This window comes from Arachis ipaensis, chromosome B09 (assembly GCF_000816755.2).
Source record: "Arachis ipaensis cultivar K30076 chromosome B09, Araip1.1, whole genome shotgun sequence".
NCBI classification, from domain to species: Eukaryota; Viridiplantae; Streptophyta; class Magnoliopsida; order Fabales; family Fabaceae; genus Arachis; species Arachis ipaensis.
Genome location: NC_029793.2, coordinates 3,307,520 through 3,334,301, shown reverse-complemented (window position 1 = coordinate 3,334,301; position 26,782 = coordinate 3,307,520). Strand labels below are relative to the sequence as shown.

At 34.8% G+C, this 26,782-nt stretch overlaps 1 protein-coding gene across 2 annotated transcripts in view; it reads right to left on the bottom strand.

Annotated features, from left to right (window-relative positions):
• LOC107616713 overlaps positions 1-26,464 on the bottom strand; it is a 36,874-nt gene extending 10,410 nt beyond the window's left edge. Inside the window, exons 1-2 of one of the 2 annotated variants that reach the window (XM_016316992.2) lie at positions 26,352-26,460; positions 22,476-24,109 (exon numbers count right to left, since the gene is read on the bottom strand). In XM_016316992.2, coding sequence (XP_016172478.1) covers positions 22,697-24,094 — 1,398 coding nt within the window. In that variant the 5' untranslated portion in view covers positions 24,095-24,109; positions 26,352-26,460 and the 3' untranslated portion in view covers positions 22,476-22,696. Of the gene's footprint in view, positions 1-22,475; positions 24,110-26,351 lie in introns of those variants that run through there. The other variant, XM_021112467.1, reaches the window with a different exon arrangement.

The following is a 26,782-nucleotide window of genomic DNA, read 5'->3' as shown; positions in this document are numbered from 1 at the left end:
GTACCACTAGGAGTTTGTTTAATTTGGAGGCCAAGAAAGAAGGTAAGCTCTCCCATTAAACTCATTTCAACTCACTAGTCATGAGTTTTCCAAACTCTTCACATAAGGAAATGTTGGCCGAACCAAATACAATGTCATCAACATAAACTTGAACAAGGAGTATATCATCATTAGATGCTTTAATGAATAAAGTAGTGTCGGTGGTACCCCTTTGAAATTTATTTTCCAACAAGAAGGCACTAAGCCTTTCATACCAAGCTCTTGGAGCTTGTCTAAGACCATAAAGAGCCTTAGTTAATTTGAAAATATGATTTGAAAACTCTTTATGTTCAAAACCGGGGGGTTGTGCCACACACACTTCTCTATCAATAAAGCCATTAAGGAAAGCACATTTAACATCCATTTGAAACATTTTGAAACCTTTATGGGCGGCATAGGCAAGAAGCAACCGAATTGCTTCCATTCTAGCTACCGGAGCAAAAGACTCATCAAAATCTATACCCTCTTCTTGATCGTAACCTTGGGCCACTAATCTAGCCATGTTTGATGTAAGACATAAATAAAAAAAATTATAATTGATAGATAGACAATATATTAAATTTATTTTTTTAATATTTTTTAATATATATTAGTTATAATTTATTGATATAGAATTATAGATTATGTTCCTATTATTTGAGCCAGCTCGTGAACTCGAGCCAACTCGTGAGCTCGAGCCAGCTCGTAAACTTTCGTTGAGTTGAGCTTGAGCTTACGAAATAGGCTCAATTGTTAATGAGTCGAGCCGTGAGTCAAGCTTAATTTTTGTGAGCCGAGCTTGAGCTTGATCTAACTCGACTCAGCTCGGCTCACTTCTAGCCGTACTAACATCTTTATTGTTTCTGATTTTTTTCGGTGTTATCATTAAATAATTTCAGTTTATTTTTTAGTTTATTTCGGTTTATTTGTAAAATAATTTCGAATCATTTATGTGTTAACTGAGGCTCAACTAATGCTGCTGATAATTATTATATATCATTAATCACTGATATCACAAAAAAGCACTTGCCAATACGTGGAAAATATGCTTCAATTCTCTCTATAAATTAGACTTCTCACTAGGCTCACATTGTTCATACATATATAGATACACTAGAAGAGTAAGAGAGATACAGTGTATTAACGAAAAAGTTCCTGAATTTTTCATTTTCTGGTTTACTGCCCACCAACTCTCTTATGTGCTATCATATATGCTTTTTTTTTTCAAATGAACATCAATTAAACTAAAAAATGAATCGACAATACTTAAAGAATAAAAAATTTTGTCAATACTTACGAGCAGCATCAAGTGAACAGTTCAATTAGCATACATATGAACCGAAATTAGTTTCGATTTGAACAAACAGTTAAAAAGACTCAATCATTAACAAAAACACATCAAATTCATTTTTGGATCCAAATAAACCTCAATTAAGCTAAGAAATAAATCAAAATTACTTAAGGAATAAAAAATTTAGTCAATACTTAATAGCAGAATCAAGTGAACCTCAATTAATACACAAATGAAGCGAAATAAATTAAGAAATAAACCGAAATTATTTAATGATAACAGCAAAAAAGATCAGAACGAACCAATATAGATGTTTGCAAAATATCAGTGTTATTGGTGATAAAGATAACGAAAAAAAAGAAAAAAAAAAGAAGAAGTCGCAACATTGAAGAAGAAGAAGAAGCGTGTGTGAATTTGGAAGAAGAAAACGAAGAAAGAGGAGGAGAAGAAAAAGGAAAGAAAAAAAACCTACGTGCGCGAATTTGGAAGAAGAAGAAGATCAGATTAAGAAGTAGAAAGAGGAGAAGAAGATGAGAAAGGAGAAGAAAACGAGAAACGAGAAAGAAAAGGAAAAAAAGGCGCGTGATTTAAAAAGTTGTTATAACAACTTAGTTAAATTTAGTTAAGTATTTTACTTAGATGTAGAATTTTATTCTTTCTATTATAAGTTCAAAATTTATTAAATGTTTAAATGTACCAAATTAATGAATGGATATATAATTGGAAAAAGTATTAAAATGAGAGTAATGCTAGGTAGACAAAAAAATAACCAGAACTTACTTTATTTAGCATTCATTAATTGTCGTAACAATTAATGAATATTAAATAAGGGAACTTATGACTGTTTTTGGCTGATTTTCTTTGGTTACCAAACATTTCCGATTGAATAAAGAGTGTACGAGTTAAATCTCAATTTGGCCCCTAAAATTTAGCTCGATGCTCAGAATGACCCTCACAATTTCGTTGGCCCCAATTAGAACCCCTAAATTTGCAATTGTGGCTCCAACTTGCCCCTGCAATCATCTCCGTCACTAGAATGCTGATTTGATGCAATTGCATGACACGGTGGATACTACTTAAATGACGGCGCACTGGTTTCGCGTCCAAACCCTTTGGAAACCACGTTATTTCAGTTTTTTGTGGGTTAAAACTCTCTTTCTTTCCACTATGACGATCATAAGTTGCTAAACATTAAGAAAACCTTTACACTACGTGGTTTCCAAAGGGTTTGCGCGCGAAACTAATGCGTCGTCGTTTAAGTAGTGTCTACCATATCACGCAATTGCGCTAGATCAGCATTTCGGTGACGGAGATGATCGCAGGGACAAGTTGGAGCCACAATTGTAAATTTGAGGGTTCTAATTGAGGCCAACAAAATTGTGGAGGTCATTTTGAGCATCAGACCAAATTTCAGGGGTCAAATTGAGATTTAACTCAAGAGTGTACTTGTCCAATTTTAAATGTTCATATAAATCACAATAATTTATTGCAATCTTATAGTTACGTTATTTATAACACAAAACAAGTAGTACTTATTAGATAAATGTATGTGTATTTTTAAAGATCATATATTTAAAGATCCGAGGCTCATAGTATCAGTCATTTTGTTAATTAACACGGTAAACACGTAGTTTGGATCGATTATAACACTTAGTATAAGATTTTTATCAAAACATCCTTGTTTATTAAGTTATATTATAGTACTATATAAGTATATATCATTTATTGTTCCTTAATACATCTTTTATTAGAGGCAGTTTTGTTTGAAAAAATTTCAGATTATTTTAGCCACAATTCTCTTGATACCTTTTCTTTTTCTTCTTTAACACATATTTATAAGTTATAACTCAACTGAGATATCACTAATTAAAATAAACGAGTCTCTGTCCAACTAATTAATTATATAATTTTTTTTCTTCTTATTATGAAATTCCTATATCCATTTGTGAAATTTATGTTGATTAACAACAAAAAGATGATCAATCTATAAAAATTGAAAAGAATAGATTAAAGAAGCTGGATTATTGCAGAATAGTTTCGCTCAAACTAAGAATCAGATCCTTGAGAAGCTCCATAAAATAATAAGCATCTTTTCCTCATATCCTTCACTCCATCAACACAACAAATATATGAAAAGTTACATTACTCTTTTTTCTCTGTTTTTCTTTTTTAAACTACAAGTGTTTAGAGGCAATCAAGTATTAGAGATTCTATAAGAAATAAGACTCACGCTACAATATTCATTACTTTATAGTCAAAACTTGAACCAATACCACGGATTAAAAAAGAGATATTATCTTTCACTATAATCAAATTAAATCATGCGTTAGGTTCAAAATTATATTAATTATTACTTGATGAACTCCTCCACTAAAAGATCAACAAACTAAACTTAGGGGGTGCATTGAAACTTCTTAGAAAGTTCCTTTAATTGTATTGTCTAATATTGTGAGACTAAGAGCGGTAAATTTAATCCAATAAACATACACTAATAATATTTGAGTGACAATAAAAAATTAGTCTAAATAAGTATCAAATATTAAATAATAGAAATATCGTTTTGAACTAAATAATTTAATTTTGATTTAATATCTAAATTTTGTATAACATCAAACACAAACTTTCAAATCTTTTTATTTATTAAAATAAATTTCCAATTATATATAGCCCCTTCATTTCCTTGGAGTTGCTCACACTGCACTTATAATAGAAAGATGGCTAAACTAACTATAGCAAAAAAATTGTTTCTTCTTCTTTTGGTTTCAGGTTCATCATTACTTTATTATTAGTATCTTAACTTTTTTTCCCTTATTGGAATATATAATCATATCCAAGTTCTATATAATATAACCTATTGAAATATAAAATATATTGATATTATGTAGGGGTGTTGATGACAATTCAAGTGATTGGAGATGAGAGGTGTGAAGATGTTTGGTATGACGAAAGTTGCAAACGTGGAAACTCCTATTATTGTATCCTAAAATGCATCACCAAATATGATCTCATAGCCCGTGCAGATTGCAGAGATTCCTTTTGTACATGCACCCATAAATGTTTTTCCTATTAATTATTTAGAAGAAACTCAATATTTGAATTGTATTACAAGATGAGCATGATTAACTGATTATAAATTGTGAAAGTTGTGAGGTTATTATTTATCAGGGAATTATTTTGTTAAATCCTATACACAATAATAGAAGTTATTTCTCAAATAAATAATATAAGCACTTATATTCAATTAAATAAAAGGAGAAATATTATTGTTCCCGTGTGAAAGTGGGCTCTGAGATATAGCTCGTTCTGCCGGCACTTGAACTAGTTTTCCTTGGAGCGAACTGAACGAAACGTCGTCTTCTTATGGAGAGGCGACATTGGGTACCTTTGGAATGCTAGTATATATATCTGATTGTTTGTTGTGTATTCCGTTATCCGTATAAGGTTTGACAGAGTCCATGCTGGTTGTTATTCAAGTTTATTGGGATAGTAGTAGTTTGAGTGGAGCGGTTATTTTAGAGAAGTTATCTTTGCCAGCTATACTAGGTTCCGAGATTGTTGTTGTTGTGGGCCAAGGTTTGGATAACAGATCATAGCCCCCAAGTTTGACCTGTTTTTCAAGGCCGAGCTATAACAGGTCGAGCTTATTTATAGCTCGGGACCGAGTATAATGGCAGCCCCAAGGTCGACTTGTTTGCCTGCGGAGGGGTTTTTTGAAAAATTTGTCAAGGTTGAAATTTTAGGCGGTAAATTAATTGTATAGGAGAGAGATTTTCGGGAAACGTGCGTTATAAATGTGTGTTGGGACTGGGAATAGTTGGAGATCAGAGTCGTTGATATTAGGATTGGTAATCGCGATCAACGGTTGGAATTTGGTTGGGGGTTTTGATATTTTACCTGGAGATGTGGCTTAGTGGGCTGGTAAATTTTCTGGACTCTTGGCTTACCGTTTTTGGTCTACGTCTTCTTTGCGTTGTTTCCGGTATGAGCAAAAATTCGTTTTCGTTTCTCTTCTCCTAGTTCTTCTGCAAATTTGCTGATGGATAAAGGGAAAAGTGTAATGATTGATAAGAGGGTTAAGGGTAAGAGGAAGAAGGAGGTGGTCGAAACTGCTAATAAGATTGTAGAAGAGATTTTTGTTTGGGATCCTGTGAATCCATATGGGTGGGTTGCTGACTCGGTGAAGGGTTGGGTTTCTAGTTTCGATGATGAGCTTAGCGTGTCTCAGTTGGGTTCGCCGTCGTCTTGAGTTAGGGAGGGTAGTGAAATAAACCTTAAGTTTATGCCATGCAATGCTGATGATCGGGTTTTCCATTGGGGTGAAGGTTTTGAGTGTTTTTATATGTACAGTGCTGTGTTTGTGGAGTTAGGGGTTAGGTTTCCGTTTTCTGAGTTTGAGTGTGGAGTTTCAATGCAATTGAAATTTGCTCCATCGCAATTGCATCCAAACTCATGGGCGTTTGTTAGGGCTTTTGAAATTTTGATGGATGTTTTGGAAATGGAACCGTCTTTGGAAGTATTTTTTGCTCTGTTTCAATGCAAAGGTGTGAAGAGGGGGTGCTGGCTGAATCTTGCTAGTGCTCCTGGACGGGCTATTTCCAGCCTTTATCATTCTTCGTTCAAAGGTTTTAAATCCATGTTTTTGAAAGTTGGTGTGGTTGAGAGTGATTTTCCGTGGTATGCTGATTATTGCTTGTTAGAAGAATTTCCTTTGTTTTGGGTTCCGAGGCCTAGGCAAATTCTAGGGATGGATGTGATGGAGTATAAAAACGAAATGGTTGTTGAGTTTTTAGTGAATCATGTATCGTCTTCTTCTCTGCTTTTTGTTGTGGATATGCTTGATCTTGAGTCTGATAAAGATGCTTTGTATGAGTATATAGGTAAATAATTGTTGGTCTTTTCTTGTTTGTTTTGATATGTTGTTGTTTCCTGGTTTCTTAGTGTCTTGTATTTTTGCAGTGGAAAAAGCTCCTAAGGTGACATCTACTAGCTTGCGTGCATTCTTTCGGTCGAAGAATGTTGAAAGGCAAGGCTCGAGTAGTCAGGTTGCTGCTGAGGTGGGGGCCGAGGTGAACCAGGGTTCCCCGATGAGGAAGGTTAGCTATAAGAGGAAGAAGGTGGAGAGGAAAGAGAAGGAAGCTTATGGGGCCGAGGATATCCTTGGTGAGAAAAGCGTTGATTTGGAACAGGTGAAAAGATTTGTTGATAATCAGAGGGTTTTGCATGGTTATAGGGGAAGTGAGGACTTGACGTCTGTCTGGGGGGAGCATTTCCCATACTCTGCTGTTGCTGATGAGCATGCCCAGAATCCCTCTGATGTGAAGATTGTCCATGATGTTGGTGATGTTGGCGTGGCTCAGTTTTTTCAGGTATCGTTAGGTGTTGTTTGTGTTTTAGTTTCTTTTTGGTTGCTTAGCTTGTTTGTTTGAGTAATATTGTCTGTGTGAAATTTAGGTGTTGGAAGTACGTTTGATGTGTATTGGTCGGTCCCAGGAGCTTAAACATGCTCGGGACTCCTTTGATAAAGCTTCCATGGCTCAGCTGATGCAAGAGAATGTGGAGAAGTCGAGCAAGCTTCGTGATGCTCTTGACTTGGTTAATACTTAATACACCGCAAGAGAAGTTGACGACTACTGAGAAAGCTGAGAAAGATTTGAAGGAGAAAAACACAGCTCTGGAGGTGAGACTGGTGGTCCTTGGACTGGAAAAGAAACAGGCTGAAACTGAGAAAGAGGATCATGGCTTGGAGATGTTCTCGGCTGGATTTGAGAGGGTTGTCAAGTAGGCCAAGTTTCTTGCTCCTGCTGCTGATCTTTCGAAAATGGATCCTTGTAAGGTTGTAGTTGGGGATGAATTGGTTGAGGACGAGGATGGTGTTGAGGGTGAGGGGGAGAACCCTGATGTTTAAGTTTGTAATAGATAGTTTTTAAACTTGTTTGACTTATGTTCGTTCAACTGTTTGTGGTAAACTTCTGGCGTTTAGCCGAATATGGTGATATTGAGGATTAATTTTGTTGTTTCCTGTTTGCGCTGTTAGGAAGATGTTTGAATATGTGTTTTTGTTTGCTTGTGAGAATCGAATGATTGAGAGTTGAAGTATAGTTGTGAGAGTTTCGTTGTTTGTCTGTGTTTTGTACCTCGTTTGTGTTTTGGTTTTGTGCGTGGAAAAATTTCTGTGCGAGGTATATGTTATTAGTGTTGTTTTGACTTGTAGTCGTTTGGATGTGTTAATTCTGAACTATACATGTCCGATCGACGAAGTTTGGAATTGGGTTTGCAGGGGATTCGTTTAGTCGCACTTCATTAGATATGCTTGAATGTATCCTATAGTTAGTATTGTTTGTTTTGAAGTTGTTGACGCAATTTGAATACTAGGTATGACATAGTTAGTTGTGTTTTATTGTGGTAGAATGAATTGGGAAGATGCGGGGTGGTGTGCCTCATTAAAACCTCTCCAGTAAAACCCTCCTTAGGGATAAAATCTGGCAGTAGGAAAAAGAGTGCATCACCGTGTCCGACATATATGTTAGCTAAAATACATTTTTAGAGATGATATATTCCAAGTGTTTGGTAGGGTGGTTCCATTGAGCTTTTGTATCTTGTATGCTCCTTTGCCAATAACTTGTTGGATTCGGTATGGGCCTTCCCAATTGGCACTTAGTTTACCATGCCCTTATGGTTTTCGTATGTCTTCGACCCTTCTCAGTACAAGGTCTCCTTCTGTGAAAGTCATCGGTTTGAGTTTTCGGTTGTATTTCTGAGCTATAGCTCGCTTGGATGCTAGTTGGTGTAATGCTGATTTGTTGCGTTCTTCCTCTATGAGGTCGAGCTCGCCTTTCCTGTTTTTGATATTGTCGCTCTCATTTGTGTTTGCTGTTCTGGTATTTTGTATGGATACTTCGATAAGTATCATGGCATCGCTTCCATAGACTAGCTTGAAGGGGGTTTCCCTTGTTGATGATTGTTCTGTTGTGTTATAACTCCAGAGTACTTCAGGAATAAGCTCGGCCCATTCTCCTTTTGAGTCGTCGAGCTTCTTTCTGAGGCCCTGCAAAATTATCTTATTGTCGGCATCGGCTAAACCGTTAGTTTGCGGATGTTCAACAGAGGAAAACTGTTGGACTATTTTGAAATTTTGTAGAAAGTTTGTGAATTTTTTATCTATAAACTGTCTACCATGTCAGTGATAATGAATTGAGGGATACCCAAGCAGCATAGTATGTTTTTCCATATGAAAGAAATCATTTTTTCGGAAGTAATTTTTGCCAATGGTGTAGCCTCTATCCATTTTGTAAAGTAATCTATGGCGACAATTAAAAATTTGACCTGACCTGGAGCGGGTGGAAATGGGCCGAGGATATCTAGCCCCCATTTATTGAACTGCCAACATATCTCGGATGTATGTAACTACTCGGCCGGGTTGTGGGTGATTGGTGTGTGGCGTTGACACTGGTCGCAGTGTTTAACTTTATTCATATAGTCTTGTTTTAGGGTTGGCCAGTAGTAACCTGCTCGGAGTATTTTGGCGGCTAGGCTTCGGCCACCGATGTGTGTTCCACAGACTCCTTCATGGACTTCATCTACTGCCAGTTTGGCTTCTGCCGAGTTTAGACATCGTAGAAGAGGTATTGTAAATCCTCTTTTGTATTGTTCGGTTTCGAGCATAGTGTAGAAGCTTGCTCTTCTTTTGAATTTTCGATGATTTTGGATGCTGTTTGGAATGATACCTATTTTTAAGTAGGTTATGAAGGGTGATCTCCAGTCATCTTCCTGCAAGATACTCGAAATAGTTGTTAGCATAACGCTGGGCTCATCTAGAGTTAGTTGAGATAATATAGGTATTGTTGTTTGGCTTCTTGTTGTTGCTAATTTTGAAAAGACGTCTGCTCTGTCATTTTTCTCGCGAGGTATATGGGAAATATTAAATTTCTGGAAGGTGCTGATGAGGTTATTGACTGTTTTTTTGTACTTTTCTAATAGTGGGTCTTTTACCTGGAAGTTACGTGTTACCTGTTGTACTACCAGTAGAGAATCGCATTTGACGTTTATCTTTGTGATGCCCATGGTGTGAGCGAGTCGCAATCCTGCTTTTAAAGCTTCATACTCTGCTTGATTGTTACTTGCATGGAAAGTGAATTGTAGTGATTGTTCGAATTGTATCCCGTGGTCGCCTTCGAGGAGTATTCCTGCTTCATAGCCTTTGTTGTTCGAGGCTCCGTCAACGTATAGTGTCCAGATGATATCTTTGGGAGCTTGTTCTTCTGTAGTGAGTTCTGCAATGAAGTCGGCTAGTGCTTGTGACTTGATGACTCCTCTGGATTGGTATTAGATGTCGTATTCTGACAATTCGATCGACCATTTGATTAATCTTCCAGCTAGTTCTGGCTTCGTCAGTATTTGTCTTAAGGGTTGCTCTGTTCTGACCACGATGGTGTGGCTTTGAAAGTAGTATCGCAGGCGTCTGGCTGTTGTGACCAGGGCTAGGGCTAGTTTCTCCAGCTTTGGATAGCGTGTCTCAGCATTCTGAAGTGATTTGCTGACGAAGTATACTGGTTGTTGTTGCTTTTCTGTTTCTGTTACCAATACAGAACTTATAGTGTAGTTAGTAATAGATAAATATAGATAGAGTGGTTTACCTACTTCTGGTGTTTGGAGGATTGTAGGAGCTGAGAGTATGGCCTTTAGTTCTGTGAAAGTCGTTTTGTATTCCTCGGTCCATAGGAATTCTCCTTGTTTTCTCAGGTTTTTGAAAAAGTGATGTGCTCGGTGGGCTATACGAGGCAGGAACCTGGCCAATGCTGCTAGTCGGCCAGTTAGTTGTTGGACCTCTTTGACCGTTCTTGGGCTTCACATGTTTAAGATTGCCTGGCACTTCTCGGGGTTTGCTTCAATATCTCGGCAAGTGAGCATGAAACTGAGGAATTTTCCACTCTGTACCCCAAAAGCGCACTTCTCTGGGTTTAGCTTCATTTTGTATTTTCGAAGTTGTTGGAATATCTCTGTTAGGTCTTTGACGTGGTTTGCCGTGTGTGTTGATTTTGCCACCATATCGTCGACATAGACTTCTATATTTCGTCCGATTTGATTTGTGAAAATTTTGTCCATGAGTCGTTGGTAGGTAGCACCTGCATTTTTGAGTCCGAATGGCATAACCTTATATCAGAAATTACTGTTGTCAGTAATAAAAGCAGTCTTATCTTGGTCAGCCTCATGCATTAAGATTTGGTTATAACCGGAATAGGCATCCATAAAACTCAGGCATTGAAAACCAGAGGAACTATCAACAAGTTTATCAATGCATGGGAGGGGGTATGCATCCTTTGGGCAGGCCTTGTTAAGGTCTGTGTAGTCCACATACATCCTCCACTTACCATTGCTTTTCTTTACCATTTCCACATTGGCTAGCCAGGTGGAGTATCTGAGTTCTTTGATGAATCCGGCGTTGAATAGTTTTGTAGTTTCCTCGAGGGAGGCTGTTCTTTTGTCAGCGCCGAGATGCCTCTTTTTCTGGGCTATAGGTCGGACTGATGAATTGATGACCAACTTGTGGCAGATGATGTTGGGGTCTATTCCTGGCATGTCTGCTGGTGTCCAAGCGAACAAATCGACATTTTGTCTTAATAGCTCGGCCACCTGACATCGTTCGTCATTTCCTAGCGCGTTATTGAGGTATGTGTACTTGTCTGTGTCGCTTGTTAGTTGAACTTTAGTAAGATCGTCTGTTAGCATTGGTCGCTCTTGATGGTTGGTCCTTGGGTCTAACTCGGCCAGGGGTGGTAGTTGTCCCGAGTTATACACCGCTTGGACATATTGTTGGTCTGGCTGTTTTGGTTGTTCGCTCTTCAAGCTGGCATTATAGCACTGCCTGGCTTCCTTCTGGTCTCCATGGATGGTGACGACCTTGTTATTCTGTGAAAGAAACTTGACACACAAATGTACAGTAGAGACAATAGCATTGAATGCATTTAAAGATGGTCTGCCCAGAATGATGTTATACGGGCTTTTACAGTCTACGACAAGGTATTGTATATCTATCGTCTTACTGTTAGGATATTCTCCGAAAGTAGTTTGTAACCAGATATAACCTCGGATTGAGACGCGCTCACCTGAGAAACCTACCAGTTCTCTGGATGAGGGTTGGAGATTCTTATCACTTAGTTTCATCTTTTGGAACGTTGAGTAAAATAGCACGTCTGCGATGCTTCCTCGGTCCATGAGAATTTTCTTTACCAGTGGTTCTCCGACCTGCGCGGTAATGACGACGGGGTCGTCCAGGTTTTGATCATTTGTCTCATAGTCTTCGGGGACGAATGAGATCTCTGGTTTATCTCTGTTGATAGGTTAGGATGGAGTTGATTTTGTCATTGTCATCATAGCTCGGTATGATCTTTTTCTTGCCGAGTTTGTGCATCCACCTCCTGCAAAACTGCCAGAAATACAGTTTATTATTCTGCGAGGTGGATTGATATCATTATCTACCTTTTTCCCTTTATCTCGGGAATTGTCCGTTGTTTTAGATTGTTGGCTGGGATCTTCTGTGCTCCATTTTCGTCCTCGGCTGTCAATGTATCTGTCCAGCAGTCCCTGGCGCGCGAGCTTTTTGAGGACATCTCTGGCTATTACGCAGTTGTCTGTAGTGTGGCCATACTTTTGGTGGAAGGCGCAGTATTTTGACCTGTCGACGTGTCGCTAGTCCTGATATGTACCGGCCCTGTTTGGGGGTTTGATGAGTTTTGAGTGTAATATATCCTTTATGATGTCCTCCCTTTTTGCGTTGAGGGGAGTGTAGTTGTCGAACTTGGGTGTTAGTCTGAACGTTCTCTGATCCGTTCTGCTGTTTGATTGCCTGTTTTGCCTTTCCTCCTCTCTGTTTGAGGTAGGTTTATCTGCTCTTTGCAGTGCTCAGAATTCTTCAACCTCGATATGTGTCATTGCTTTTTTGCGAAACTCGGCCAGGGTCTTTGGCTTTGCAATGACTATGGATTCTTGAAATTTTTCTGGTCGGAGGCCGCTCTTTAAGGCATAGAGGTGGACTTCGGGGTTTAGGTTAGGTATCTCGTTGGTTGCTCGGCAAACCTGGTCATGTAGTCTTTTAGGCTTTCGTTCGGTCCCTGTTTGATGGTGCTTAGGTAATCAGAGTTGTGGAAGTATATTTTGGACGCGGCGAAGTGGTTGATGAACTGGTCTGCTGGTTCGTCAAAGTTCGAAATGGAACCTTCGGGGAGGTTGGAAAACCAAATCAAGGCGGCTCCATCTAGGAAAGTAGGTAGTCTTTGAGGCTTTCGTTTGGTCCTTGTTTGATGGTGCTTAGGTAATCGGAGTTATGGACGTATATTTTGGATGCGGCGAAGTGGTTGACGAACTGGTCTGCTAGTTCGTCGAAGTTAGAAATGGAGCCTTCAGGGAGGTTGGAAAACCAAATCAGGGAGGCTCCATCTAGGAAAGTTGGGAAAGTACGGCATAAGATCGGGTCGGAATCCTTATTCATGAACATCATAGCTTGGAATTTGGTGACGTGGACATTCGGGTCTCCTATTCCATTGTAGGGTTTTAGGGTTGACGGTAGGGTGAAGTTTTGAGGCATTTCGAAGCTCATGACTTCTTTTGCGAAAGGGTTGGTTCTCTTTTTGGTGGTCGTTTTGGTGACTTTAGGGATGGTGTGTTTAGTTTCCGAGGTATGCTCATCATTATTGTCTTTGTTTTCGGCACTTTTGTGTTCTCCTTTGCTTCGGTCGTGCTCCATTTGTCGCAGGAGCTTGCCCATTCTTTGGTTTTCGGCCCTAAGGGCTTCGTTGATTGCCAAGATTTTGGCCTGATTGGTGCTCGAGGGAGCGTGGCTGTGCTCGTTTGCCATGCGTCGCAAACTGCAAAAAAGAGTATACTAATATGCAGAATGGGAAGTTGTGGGGTTAGAAAAATATCGGCCCCACGGTGGGCGCCAAATGTTCCTGTGTGAAAGTGGGCTCCGAGGTATAGCTCGTTTTGCTGGCACTTGAACTAGCTTTCTTTGGAGCGAACTGAACGGAACGTCGTCTTCTTATGGAGAGGCGGCGTTGGGTACCTGCAAATGGACTCCAACGCTCAAGTAAGTATGAGTGTGAGAGAGTTCAAAGTAAGATTGAAATGAATAGCGTACCTTTGGACTAGCTTTATGCTAGTATATATATCTGATTGTTTGTTGTGTATTCCATTATCTGTATCAGGTTTGACGGAGTCCATGCTGGTTGTTATCCGAGTTTATTGGGATAGTGGTAGTTTGAGTGAAGCGATTATTTTAGAGAAGTTATCTCTGCCAACTATATTAGGTTCCGAGATTGTTGTTATTGTGGGCCAAGGTTTGGGTAACAGATCAATTATATATTTAAGTTATTCTCATTCATTTTGTTTTTAACTCTGATCTCTTCAGGGGCGGAGCTACACATATGGAAAGGGGGGCTTTAGTCTTTTTTTAATTCATAAAAAAAATCAATCCATTTTTATATAACATTAACAAAGTATAATAGTTTTAGACTTAGTCTAATAGTTTATTTTATTTAAAAAATAAAATATAAATTTTTTTCTCTCAAACTTCTCACTTTTATTTTTTAGCAGGTAATAATTTTAGTAAATTATTAAACACCGCCCCCCTAAATAGTTAGTCTAGCTCCGCCTCTAGATCTCTTCACTAACACATACTAAATTGAAGAATGATAATAAAAAATAAAATTGAAAGAATAAAGTTTGAGCTTTAGAAAGCATGACTATTCTCATATTTATTCTTTAAAATTATTTGTTAACTGAGTGCACGACTGATCCTTTAATCCTTCAACCAAAAATTAAAAAATAAATATTCTTTATGATACGTCTGCATGTAATATGTCTATTAAAATATTATTAGAGTTGTTAGTAGTTTGGAGTTAAATCTGTAATAGCTAGTAGTTAGTAGATGGATATTTATGAGGTTAGTTGAAAATATCTTTATAAATAGCATGACTTTTGCATCATATAAAACATAACTTCAATACAACAACTTCATATAATATTATCTTCTTTTATTCCACTCTTCTCTCAGAAATTCAATATGGTATCAGAGCCATGGTATCTTCCTTGAAGAAGATAAGCCATTAGTTTTTCGCTGAAAAATCACCATACTTTTTCTTTAAACCCAAATAATCAGTCTCCATTGTCTTCTTCCTCTCTAATGGCAGAATCATCTTCTAACTTAGCACAAAATCCCACTAGCCCTTTCTATATTAGTGAAAATCCAACTTTTGTTATCGACTCTGTTCCTTCTCCAATAGCTGGTGTTGTCTTGGCTATATCATTTCCTCTCTCTTTCTATTATCCAAAATTATGGTCATTGAGACCTGCGCTTTCACGCGCCTCTCAAAATTTGTTATCATCATCAACTTTTCTTCTTTCTCTTCTCTTCTTCTTTTTTTTTCTTTCTCCTTCTTCTTCGGTAAAAAGAAAACACCTCCTGTCTGTACATTTTCTTCCTCTTTTGATCTATCTGTTCAATCCATTGTCGATTGTCGCGGCATCCCGACGTCTCCTTTCTTCTCTTTTTTTTCCTTCCCTGGTTGTCTCACTCTCAAACACAGAACGAGAGAAGTAGCCTTGTTTCTTCCTCTCTTTATCTATCTGTTCAAAACACTGCCAGTCGTCGCAGCGTCCCCGACGTCTCCTCCCCATTTTTTTTGAGTTCAACAGGTCAAAAATCACTAGCATCCGCCACTAAACGTCACCGCATCGCACGCATCGTTTCTTCTGCGCCGCACGCGTCTTCTTACTCTGCATCACCGCATCGCACGCATCGTCTCTTCTGTGTCACTGCACGCCGCTCACAGAAGCCATGTTCCTCCCTTCTGTCATGACCAAATTGCGGCGTACGCCGCACCGCTCTTTTCCTTTGTCTTCTCTTCGTCTCGCGCCACATGCCTCTTCCTTTGCGTTACCGTGCCACACGCCTCTTTGCCAACCATCTCATCGAAACTTATCCAAGTTGAGGATTATTGATCCATCAACTTGTGGGGGCATATTAAAATATTATTAGAGTTGTTAGTAGTTGGGAGTTAAATCAGTAATAGCTAGTAGTTAGTAGATGAATATTTATAAAGATAGTTAAAAATATCTTTATAAATAGCATGACTTTTGCATCATGTAAAACATAACTTCAATACAACAACTTCATATAATATTATTTTCTTTTATTCCACTCTTCTCTCAGAAATTCAATAATGTCTAAACTTTTTATATATAAAATATGTGCGTGAAATAAATTTATTGTACATTTTATTTGAATATAAAGTATCATATTTAAATTAAATACTAAATAATATAGTCCTCACAAGTCACATCTCTACTATTATAGAGCTACATACGGATGACTTGAACACACAAATTAAAAATAAATAACCATTTGTAGAGATTTTTGCAGATTATGATCTCTATTTCTCTCTTACTAATATTGAAAAATAAATTTACTACTATTAAAGAGGCTACAGTAAAATGAAACACTTTTAGTTTTATTAACACTCAATTTGAATTATTTTATTTTCGTTTAACATTCTTTTATTATAACTATTTTTAAAATACCCTAAATGAAAAAATTTCTAGCACTGCACAACCGAAGAAAACAATTGAATACATAATTAGAAATTGAATAAAAGCCTATCATCCAATTTAAAATCTGCTGCCATATGAAAAATTAAAATCCTTGATGGCAAACAAAAAGCTGATGAGGGAGAAGCAAAAGAATTCTATACATATTCCTTTTCCTGCGTATTTTAAACGAATGACTTAAAAATTCCAACAGAGAACTTGCATTGAGTTTCATATCCTGAAAATTGAAAAGCATATGCAAGATCTTTTTTCTTTTGTTATTGGGGTTCTGTAATTTGAAAGAGCAGGACAAATGAAGATAAATTAAAATACAATACAACATATTGAAACCATGATTATGCAAATACACAACAAAATGAGAAGAACAGAAACTGATGAATACGCAGTGTATAAACTAAGACTACAATAAACAGATACAATGACTGCTTCAAGAACTTCTTCTGCTCCAACATCCGACTTGGTCTTACCACTCCTGTCCCATGACAAGCTTAATTTTGTGAGGTCTTGTTTACGCTTCAAATTTGCATCTTCAGCTTCAGATATTCTCCCAACATTTGCTAGACCTTCTATTCTTAGCTTTCCTCCTAGATTCAAATCACTTAGCTCCGCCAAACTATGCCCTTTCTTTGATTTCACAATGTATACGCTTAGTGTTCTCAGATTACATAATTTGTGAGCCTCAGGAAACATACCAGATATTAAAGGACATTTATCAATGACAAGATGTCGGAGATTTCGCATCCTTGTCAAGTGTTTTGGTATAAGACGAAGACACCACAATTCTTTTAGTTTCAAGATTTTCAATCTGCGCAAATTGCAAATACTAGCAGGCAAGCTCGATATACCCAAACCATGAAGTTCCAAATACCTCAAGCAACTTAAACTCCCAAAAGATGGTATCTTTCTACCATATATGCACAAAACCCGAAGAGAATCATTTGTTGGAGTCAGTTGCTCTACATTTAATTGATAAAATGTCCGCAAGGATTCAACTTTCTCAAAGTCTCTCTTCTTGAATTGACTCATATTTAAGTCGGGAAAACCAATGTGATGGAGGTTTCTTGAAAAATCACCTACGATTTGTTGATTTCTTGAAGAATGATTAAGGTTTTGTTTCTCCAAGCATACACACTCTTCCTCTGAAATTGATTGAGCAAGATCATGGACTAAATCATGCATCTTGAAATAAATCTCCCCAGAAAAGTCATCACCTAATCCAACAATGGGATAGACGGAAAGGGACTCAGAGCTTCGTGATGGGCTAAGAAGAAACTCCACAACTCTCCCTTTATCTTCATCTCGTCCATACACTTGAGGAACTGCGATAGTTGAGCTTGTTTGGCGCCATTCAGCAACTTCACTTGACCTTTTTCTTATACCTTGTCTAAGATCAAAGTTGCTCCTATGTTGAGCAATTCGATCCAACCTCCCTATCATCTTATTCAACTTCTTCCCAAGCTTGCGCTGATGCATCATGTTCTTTGGATTCAAAGATGAGAAGCACCCAAGTTGAGAAGATTCAGTAGGCAACTGATCAAGGATATCATCCAGCACATACATTGCATCTTTAAGCTGCTGCAGCCACACCTTCAGAGGACGATTTGACCATTGTTTCTGCTCAGCATCATCAAGAACAGCTTTGATGAGTTCTAAAGTGCGTGACATCTCTTCAGCCTTTTCCTTGATTCCAAAGGAGGCTGCAAATTCACTCTGGACAAGAGGGATCAAGTTCTCCAGCACAATTTCAATCAAGGTCTCAGCCATTTTCAGAAATGCAACAAATGAAGAAAAAAAAGAGAGAAAAGAAGACAAAGATGAGAGATTGGTTTTGCTTTAATTTGATGAGTGCAGATGGCTGTAGGGAACAAATGAATTGTTAATAAGAACTATCTTGTAATGCAACAAATGAAGAAAAAAAAGAAAGAAAGGAAGACGAAAATCAGAGACAGTGCTGAGATAGGTGATGCATGTAATGGAATCTTCCTCAAAAATGGAAAAGAATAGACCAAAGAAGCTGGATTATTTTTTTTCTCCAAATCAAATTTAACATAGTATTAAAGCTTGTTATTTTGGTGATTTCTATTGGAACTGGTTCGGTATTGCCGTATTGGTGCATGGTAGGATAGAGTCAGCACTATGTTAGAAAATTCTTAAACTTGGAAAGACTCTAAAATGTTGATGGAGTGAAATGAGAATATATTTTGTGAGAAACATTTCTGGAAATGAATATCATATTCTTCTCTATATCATACAACCTATACCATTTATATAGCCAATGTCCAAAGAAAATAGTCTTTATAACTTTTAGAGAAAATTTGTTTCGCTGAGATAGTAGCTAGGTAGATGCATGGCAAAGGCAACATAAACACTCACATTTCCCAAAATGATTGGGAAGAAACTCATCAATATTTGAATTATACTAGAGAGAGACCCGCGCATTGCGCGGAGAAGTAGATTATTTATATTATATAGTATATTTTAATAAATGTTATATTAAAAATATTTTAAAGAACATATTATAAATAGATTTTGAATTTATTTATTTTTAAAAAAGACATAGGTTATTTATATTAGAGTTATACAAAACTGCATTTTCATTTTTTTTTTCACTTTTCGATTTACATTAATGGCTACACTTTGTCTTTTTTTTTGTAGTTTTTTTGTTTGTAAATAATTAAAAAAAATAAATGAATGAGAATGAAAAACATATAAAAATGTCATATTAAATTTAAAAAATTTTTGACAATTAGTATGAGAGATTAAGAAATGAAGAGTAGTAAGAATGTTAATAATTAATATGTATAAGTTGTAGAATTTGAATGTTTGTAACTGAAATTTTTTATAATTATTATTATTATGACACTTTTAATGTATGCATGTTTATTGCATTTAATTAATACTTGATGTTTCAATTAAATAATAATAGATAAGAATTTTTTGTTTTAATTTTTTTAAAACATTTTACTAAATAGTGATTGGTTGATTTTCATCTTTTGCCAAGTCATTAGAATTGCTGATGTGACATCATTAGCAAAGAAAAGACGGCTTAAACTCATTGTGGATATTATATTAAATTTAAGAAATTTTTGACAATTAGTATGAGAGATTAAGAAATGAAGAGTAGTAAAAGTCTTAATATGTATAAGTTGTAGAATTTGAATGTTTGTAACTGAAATTTTTTATAACTATTATTATTATGACACTTTTAATGTATGTTTATTGCATTTAATTAGTACTTGATGTCAATTAAATAATAATAGATAAGAGTTTTTTGTTTTAATTTTTTTAAAACATTTTACTAAATAGTGATTGGTTGATTTTCATCTTTTGCCAAAGTCATTAGAATTGCTCATGTAGCATCATTAGCAAAGAAAAGATGGCTTAAACTCATTATGGAGAGAGTTGGTATCAATTTTTAAATAGATAAATAGATATATAGATAGATGTAAAAGATTTCATTTTCATCCTACATAGCAAACAATTACAACAAATTATAAGAATTTTTTCCTATTAATTAGCTATAAGTAGGAACAATTAGAATAAAACATGTTATAAAATAATTTGTACTCATCTAAAGTGAAAGCTGAATTGACAATATTTCTTAACCTAAGACATAACTTTCTCTTCAAGGGTTGTAAAATTATTATTGAAGTAATTTTTTTTTTAAAAAATTATTCCATAAAGTATTAAAAATACAAATAGGCTTCTCAATTTCTTTCTCAACAATTTGATTTAACTAATGAATTGGACAATCTTATTACACAATAAAATTGGAAAGATATCCATATTTTTCTACGGATTTCAAAATTACTATTCATGTGATTTTTTGACCAAAAAATTATCCTTTTTTCACCGATTTTTATGATTTTAAATATAATACAAAATATTTTATTTAAATCCTACGTAATGATTCGTAAACAATTACAAAAGAATTTTTTTTTATTCGTACCAAAAATCAATACAAAAAACAGATCAGAATATGTTATAAGACTCTTTTGTACTAACCTAAACTGGAAGCTAAATTGGCACTCCTCTTCGACCGGAGATATTGCTTTCTCCTCATTCTTGCTTGTCTAAATTGGATAGATCTAAGTGTTTCAAATAATTGTGTTTCTACATTTTTAAAATAGGCATCAAAATCACCTTATGAATCAATTTATAATAAAATAAGGAAGGTGCAATAAAAATTATGTTAAACAAACCAAGCTGTAGAATCATATGTTGGAGGCACATATCTTCTTGTCTTTTTTTTTTTTTGAAAGGATTGTTCTCCGCCTCTTTAATCTAGCCATTTTGGGTATTAATTCTTCCAGTCTGTCATTACCTGTAAATTCTTCTACAATAAAGAGAATAAGACATGGTCAAAGAATGATAATCTATTCCAAGTAAATTGTAGAAGTAATATTGCACATGTGGAATAACAATTTGAAAAAGAGGAATACATAAATGTAAATTGTGGAATAATTTTAAATATATATTAATTTTGGTTGTGACTGTTAGACAGAACTGTTAAAAAAAGAGGAATACATAAACCTGTGCTACTTGCAATGATTTCACAATTAAAATATTATTTATAACAATAAAATGAGAAGAGTAAACGACAAATATTATTTATAACATGAGGAATGGAGGATGGACATTTATGCAATGCGGCTCCATCGAAGATGGACATCACGATGGACAATTTGTTTTGAGGAAAAAACAATGGCTTATAGGACCAGAAGAGGATGTAGGTAAGAAAAAACAATGGCTCATGGGATGGTACGGAGAGGTGCGAAAAGGAAGAGGGTTTCTAGAAGTATGAGAAAGGTAAGGGATTTTTTTTGGGTAAATATTAATTTGTGTTTTTGTTGTTTTAGAAATAAGGATTGATTTGGAAAAAGTTAAGTTATTGGTTTTGATTGTGTTTTTTAGTTTTGTTTTGTATTTTTTTTTTTTTAAAATAAAAGTTGATTTGGTAAGATTTGATTGGTTGATTCTAAAATTTTCTCAAGTAAACAATGTTGCTGATATGGCGTTCGTAGAAAAAGAGAAATAACTTAGAAGTAATGTGGGTAAACCTATGTATCTACTTTTATATATTAAGAATAGATATGATAGTCGTCCTTGCATCTCTGATGTTAATGAGCTACGGATGACTTGAACTTCTTTTTTTGGTAGGATAAGAAAAATTAATCAGAACATTCTCAGGATGTTGAAATTCCAGATTTAAAAAAAGTGATTCTCTTGTATTATTAATAAATTATAATGTCAATTTGCATAAAGAAAAAGGAACAAATTAGCATAAAAAATAATATGGACAATTAGCTAATAATAATTGAAAATTTGAAAAAATTCACATGGATCAGTGAAAACTTGTTCGGTAACGCAAGCTTTTTCCATATGTAAAGGAAAAAACAATTACAACCTCTTGTTTAATGCAAAGATTTACAACACTACTATTTTAATTTGAATTCCTATTTGGTAAATAGCACGTGTTAGTACTGAATAGCATAAAATTAGTTGAACGTCAAAGAAAATTAGAAGGAATGAGAATTTATAAGATGAGAGGTCAGTTGCTTCAAGTCTTGCAATCTGTTAGACTAATAGCAGATGTGCAAGATAGAGTGGTGTAAAAATTTGACAAAGAAGGAGTTTATTCTATTAACTCATTTGTGCAGGTATTGCAGGAACAGACCTTGGATGAGAAGCTTTACAACTATCGATTTACAAAGGACATTTGGAAAGGAATTGTTCCACCTAGAGTTGAGCTGTTCACTTGGTTTGTGTTAGTTGGGAGGGTCAATACAAAGAATCGGCTAAGCAAACTGAGAATCTTACAATATGTGTGTTGTGTAAGAAAGATGTTGAGAATGTACAACATTTATTTGTTACTTATGAGTTCTCTTCGCAGGTGTGGTGTGCATGGATCTCAGTTTTTGGACAGAAGTAGATTGCACCAGGTAACTTGAAAGAACACTTTGAGAGTTGGAGATCCATGCCAGTAAGAAAGGAGCAACGGAAGCGTTGGCTAGTTGGGTTCTTTTCAGTGGTATGGATTATTTGGCTACGACGGAATAATGTCATTTTTTAGAATAAGACAACAAGGGTTGTAGACTGTGTGGATCAATCGTTTTCATGTGCTACAGAGTGGTGTGGTTAATAACTCATGTTGTTGATGGCTATGTCAAAAATGACATAAGAGTTAATTGTTTTATGTTTCTAGACTAGTTACTTTGCTCCACTTGAGTGTTGAGCTCTTTCTTTTTAAAAAAAACTTTATGCCTTTAAGATTTTAAATTTTATGTGGTATCTTATTATTTTATATTCTCTCATTTGGTTTCTTTGTGAAGTCTAGTGGCCTAACCTGGCTTGTGGATGCTTCAATTCCATTATGCTTCAGCATACTCAATGGCAGAATGTTGACGTTGAGTATCTAGAATCTCTTAATCTAAATCTATTTTCTTAATTTTGGATGATGGGTTCAGAAATCAAAATCCCAAAAGGATGTTTGAAAAAGTGAACTGAAGAGAGATATGAGTAGTCTATTCTGTCATTATTTGAATTTTGATGTTTGGAATCAAAATGAGTTAGCCCTTAACAAACAATACTATACAAGCTTGAATTAGCATACATGTTTTTCCATTACAATCATAAGTAATCAAATAATGCATTACAAAACATACAAATAATGGAAAACAACTCGAGGTACACACTTTTTTGTTGTTTAAGAATCTTAGATGCAAACCATGATAAGTGTGGGTCACACACACACATACACGGACCCTTATTATTTAAATGTGGTAACTAATTTTTAGGAGAATGTATGGTATACCATGTTTGAAGAACAGCGAGAATTAATCCTGAAAGTGCAGCGAGAAAGGCAAGCAAAGACCAGGGAGAACTGAAATAAGTACTCCGTGTTTCAGCCAGAAAAGTTCTCCATCTACTCGAGTAATGTTCCTGAATTTGACGCCTCACTTGGATATATTTCTTACTAATGGGGATAGCATCGGTTGTGTATATTTGATTGAACATTTTAGCGGGGAAGTCATTCCCAATATCATTAAAGAATTTGGCCACTTCTTCATCACTTTGAACCAAATTTTGGATAACACCAGCTGATCTAAGCTCCTTCACATCCTCAGCATTATCTATCAAGGAATCCATGAAAGAAAGGTAACAACAACATTCGAAGCTGTTGCGAAAGTCCGGACACATCTCGTAAGCAATCAAGTTTCGAAAAAAGTAAGGCGTGACATTGCTGAATACCCACAAAGGAAGTGTCAACTCTCCACCAAACCATCTTGAGGTGAAGGTGATGTCATGCCACTTCCATTCATCACTCTTGTTTACCTTAACCTGGATCCCTGATTTTTTCAGATCACGTATGTTCTTGTAAGTTTGCCAGACTAGGGAGGAACGAGGACGAGGAGGAGGAGGAGGAGGAGGAGGCATTTGAATACCACCATTTTGGTTTGGGACATTCTGTTCAATCTCTGTATGAAAGTAGGAGGAGCGAAGAAAATCAAGTATATGATTTCTTATAGGGATTGTGATCGTTGTCCTTCCAGTCCGCTTTTCTTCGCCCATGCTCATAAAATTTGTGATTAAATAGTCCAAGTCAGCACCTTGTGTTTTGCTCAGCAGTTGCAGCAGTTTTATTGGAAGTTGGTTTTCCAGCAATGGAATATCTCTGCCAATATACATCAGTTGATCAAACTTTAGCTTCAGTTCTTCTGGATGTTGAGCATTAACGTGGTCCATGTAATAGAGCAAAGAGCATCCATCCTCAAACAGCATCCAAATAAGTTCTTCATCACTATACTCTTCAATTACATCCTCAGCAAACAGCTCCTTCAGTTCCACAATGTTATATCCTACAACTCCATACAAATAGTTTGCTGCTTCTTGCTTGTTACCATTACAAGGACCTACTTCTTTACTGTATTCTTCAATGTAGAGAGATGCCCATTGAGATTTCAAGTGTTGACCTTGTTGCTTCAGATTTTCGTTGCGATGATGAATGGGACCAAATGATATCATTTTGGGTATGCAATACTCGTAGAAGCTGGTTTTTTGACGCCAAAAAAGAGGAACTCTTTGTATCTTGGGAGTTGAAGAAATTTGATTATTATCTTGGAATGTTTGATTCAGTAGTTGGGCAAGCTTTGCTTCCCTTGCCACCTTTGCATCCTCTGCCATTATTTAATTTGTAAGCTGCTCGCACCACAAACAAAAAATCAACATTTATTAACACTCCAAATTATTATTTTAGTATATTATTTTTTACAAAAATACTATTTTTACACCAAAATCAGTCACTAAAATCAACCACTAATATATTTATAATGTGTATTTATATTTTAGCATATATTTTATACTAGTGGCTAATTTTAGTGTTCACGTAGCATAACTCTATTTTTTTATCAACTCATGTAATCAAACGGATAAGGAAGCTGCGTGTGTATTTAATTTAGGCAAAATTTTAGGCATTCTAAAAGATAACAGTGTTTATAGATTGAAAAAATGTACAGTAAAGTATCGTTTTTGTTTTTAACGTTTGGAGTAAGTCCTAAAGTTGTTCCTAACATTTCAATCGTCCTATTTATGTCCCTAACGTTTCAAAATTGACTCAATATTGTCTACCGTTAAGGATCCGTTAACAGAATTGACGGCGGGACAAAATTGAGACGATTTTAAAACGTTAGGGACTTAAATAGGACGAAAACGTTGGGGACAAAAACGATACATAGAAATAAATTTTAATTTTATCCTTCAATATATAATATTAATTTTTTACTATACATAGTATTCAATTATTTTTTAATCACATCTAAGTAAATTACACTTAATCATATTACTTTCATTCTAAATAAATTAATTTTTTTTATAATTTTACTCTTAAAGATTTTTAGTTATCATGAAATATTTGTAGAATGACTAGTATATAAACTTGCATAAAAGAAAAAAAAATTAATATATATACAATAAAATATAAATTATACCTTTTGTCTCTAATGTATCAAAATTCTTTAAAATTATAAAAGAATAAATTTATTTAAAATAAAAGTAATGTAATTAAGTGTAATTTACTTAGATATAATTAAAAAATAATTGAATACTATGTACAGTAAAAATTGATATTATTGAAAGATAAAATTAAATTAAAATTTATTTTTATGTATCGTTTTTGTCCCCAACGTTTTCGTCCTATTTAAGTCCCTGACGTTTTAAAATCGTCTCAATTTTGTCCTGCCGTCATTTATGTTAACGGATCCCTAACGGTAGGACAACATTGAGTCAATTTTGAAATGTTAGGGACTTAAATAGGACGATTGAAACTTTAGGAACAACTTTGAGACTTATCCTAAATGTTGGGGACAAAAACGATACTTTACTCTAAATTAAAATAAAATCACTTATAAGAGAATGGATTTTTTGAATTGTTAAAAAAGATTGAGAGAATAAAATATGATCTCTAACTCTTCATTACTCTCTTTCTCATATTTTTTTTTTAGTCTCACTTATAAAATTATTGGTGAGAGATCACACTTTACTCCCTCAATTACCCTCAATTATTAAAAAAAATTGAAAGGATCTATTTCCGAATATTCTTGACATATTTGAAATTTCTTTCATAGTTTATTAAAGGCTGAATTTTGGTGTTGGAAAAGAACTTTATTTACATTGCCAAATTCTTATGTCTAATGTCATTTTTTATTTTATTAGTGCATTATGTAAAATCATATTAGATATATATATATGAGAAATAAAATATGTATAAACATAATAATTAATTTAGTCACTGATTTGTTATATACAAATGTTATATTTTCATCTCATGATCACCTTCTATTTCTAAATTTTATGTTCCATATAAAGTACATTTTAAATAAACCTAACATCTTCATCTTATGCATCTTTATTCCCCTCCCATACATTTTTTATTTCTTACTTGAATTTTTTTCAAAGAATTAAACACATATTTTAAAATATATTCATAATGACAATATCAAAATTATAAGATAGAAAAAAAGGGATATACAATTCTTTTCTTTAATTTTAGAATAATAACAATATAATTCTAAAATTTTAAATTATCAAAATTTTAATAACATGTTATGAAGTTATTTATTTTAAAAATTAAAATTAAGAGCAACTACAATAGCATATTTTTAGAATATCACTTTTAATATTTACAAAAAGTGAACTAATTTGAAATTAAAATTTATATTGAAATTGATTTCATAAATACTAAAAATAATAAATTGAAATTAAAATTAGTATTAGAGTTGTTCTAATAGAAGAAGAATATATATCTATTACTAAAAAGTATATATGTACGTCATCGTTTTATAGACATCAATTAAGGATGCAAATCAATAATTTAATGCAAAGAAAGCAAGGAATGCAAAAGAATGGTTTCTGAGTTAGAAGAATATATAGGGTGATAACTTGCCTTGTAATAAGAGGATCGGAGAGAGAAGTGGGAGATCAGGTATTGTGTTTTGAGTTTGGACACATATATCATATTAATTAGTAATTAGAGAAGCATATATATATATATATATATATATATACTTCATTTTAGGTTGCTCGATTGGCTTTATTTTATTCTCTATATATGGACATCCTTTACCTTTCTAAGCAAGCAATGTCGTGCCATGCTTAATTAGGTAAAAACTTTACACTAATTTGATTAAAAATAAGGTTTTAAAAATTGAATCAGTTATTAAATTTTTATTTTTAATATTGGACTCAAATTGGTGTAATCTACTAAAATATTCCAAAAATTATGTTTGATGCTATTGTGAGATTTTTATGGTTACAGAAAAACGTCATCACTATTTTTTCATTCACGTTATTATCATTTCAACAAAATATTACCGA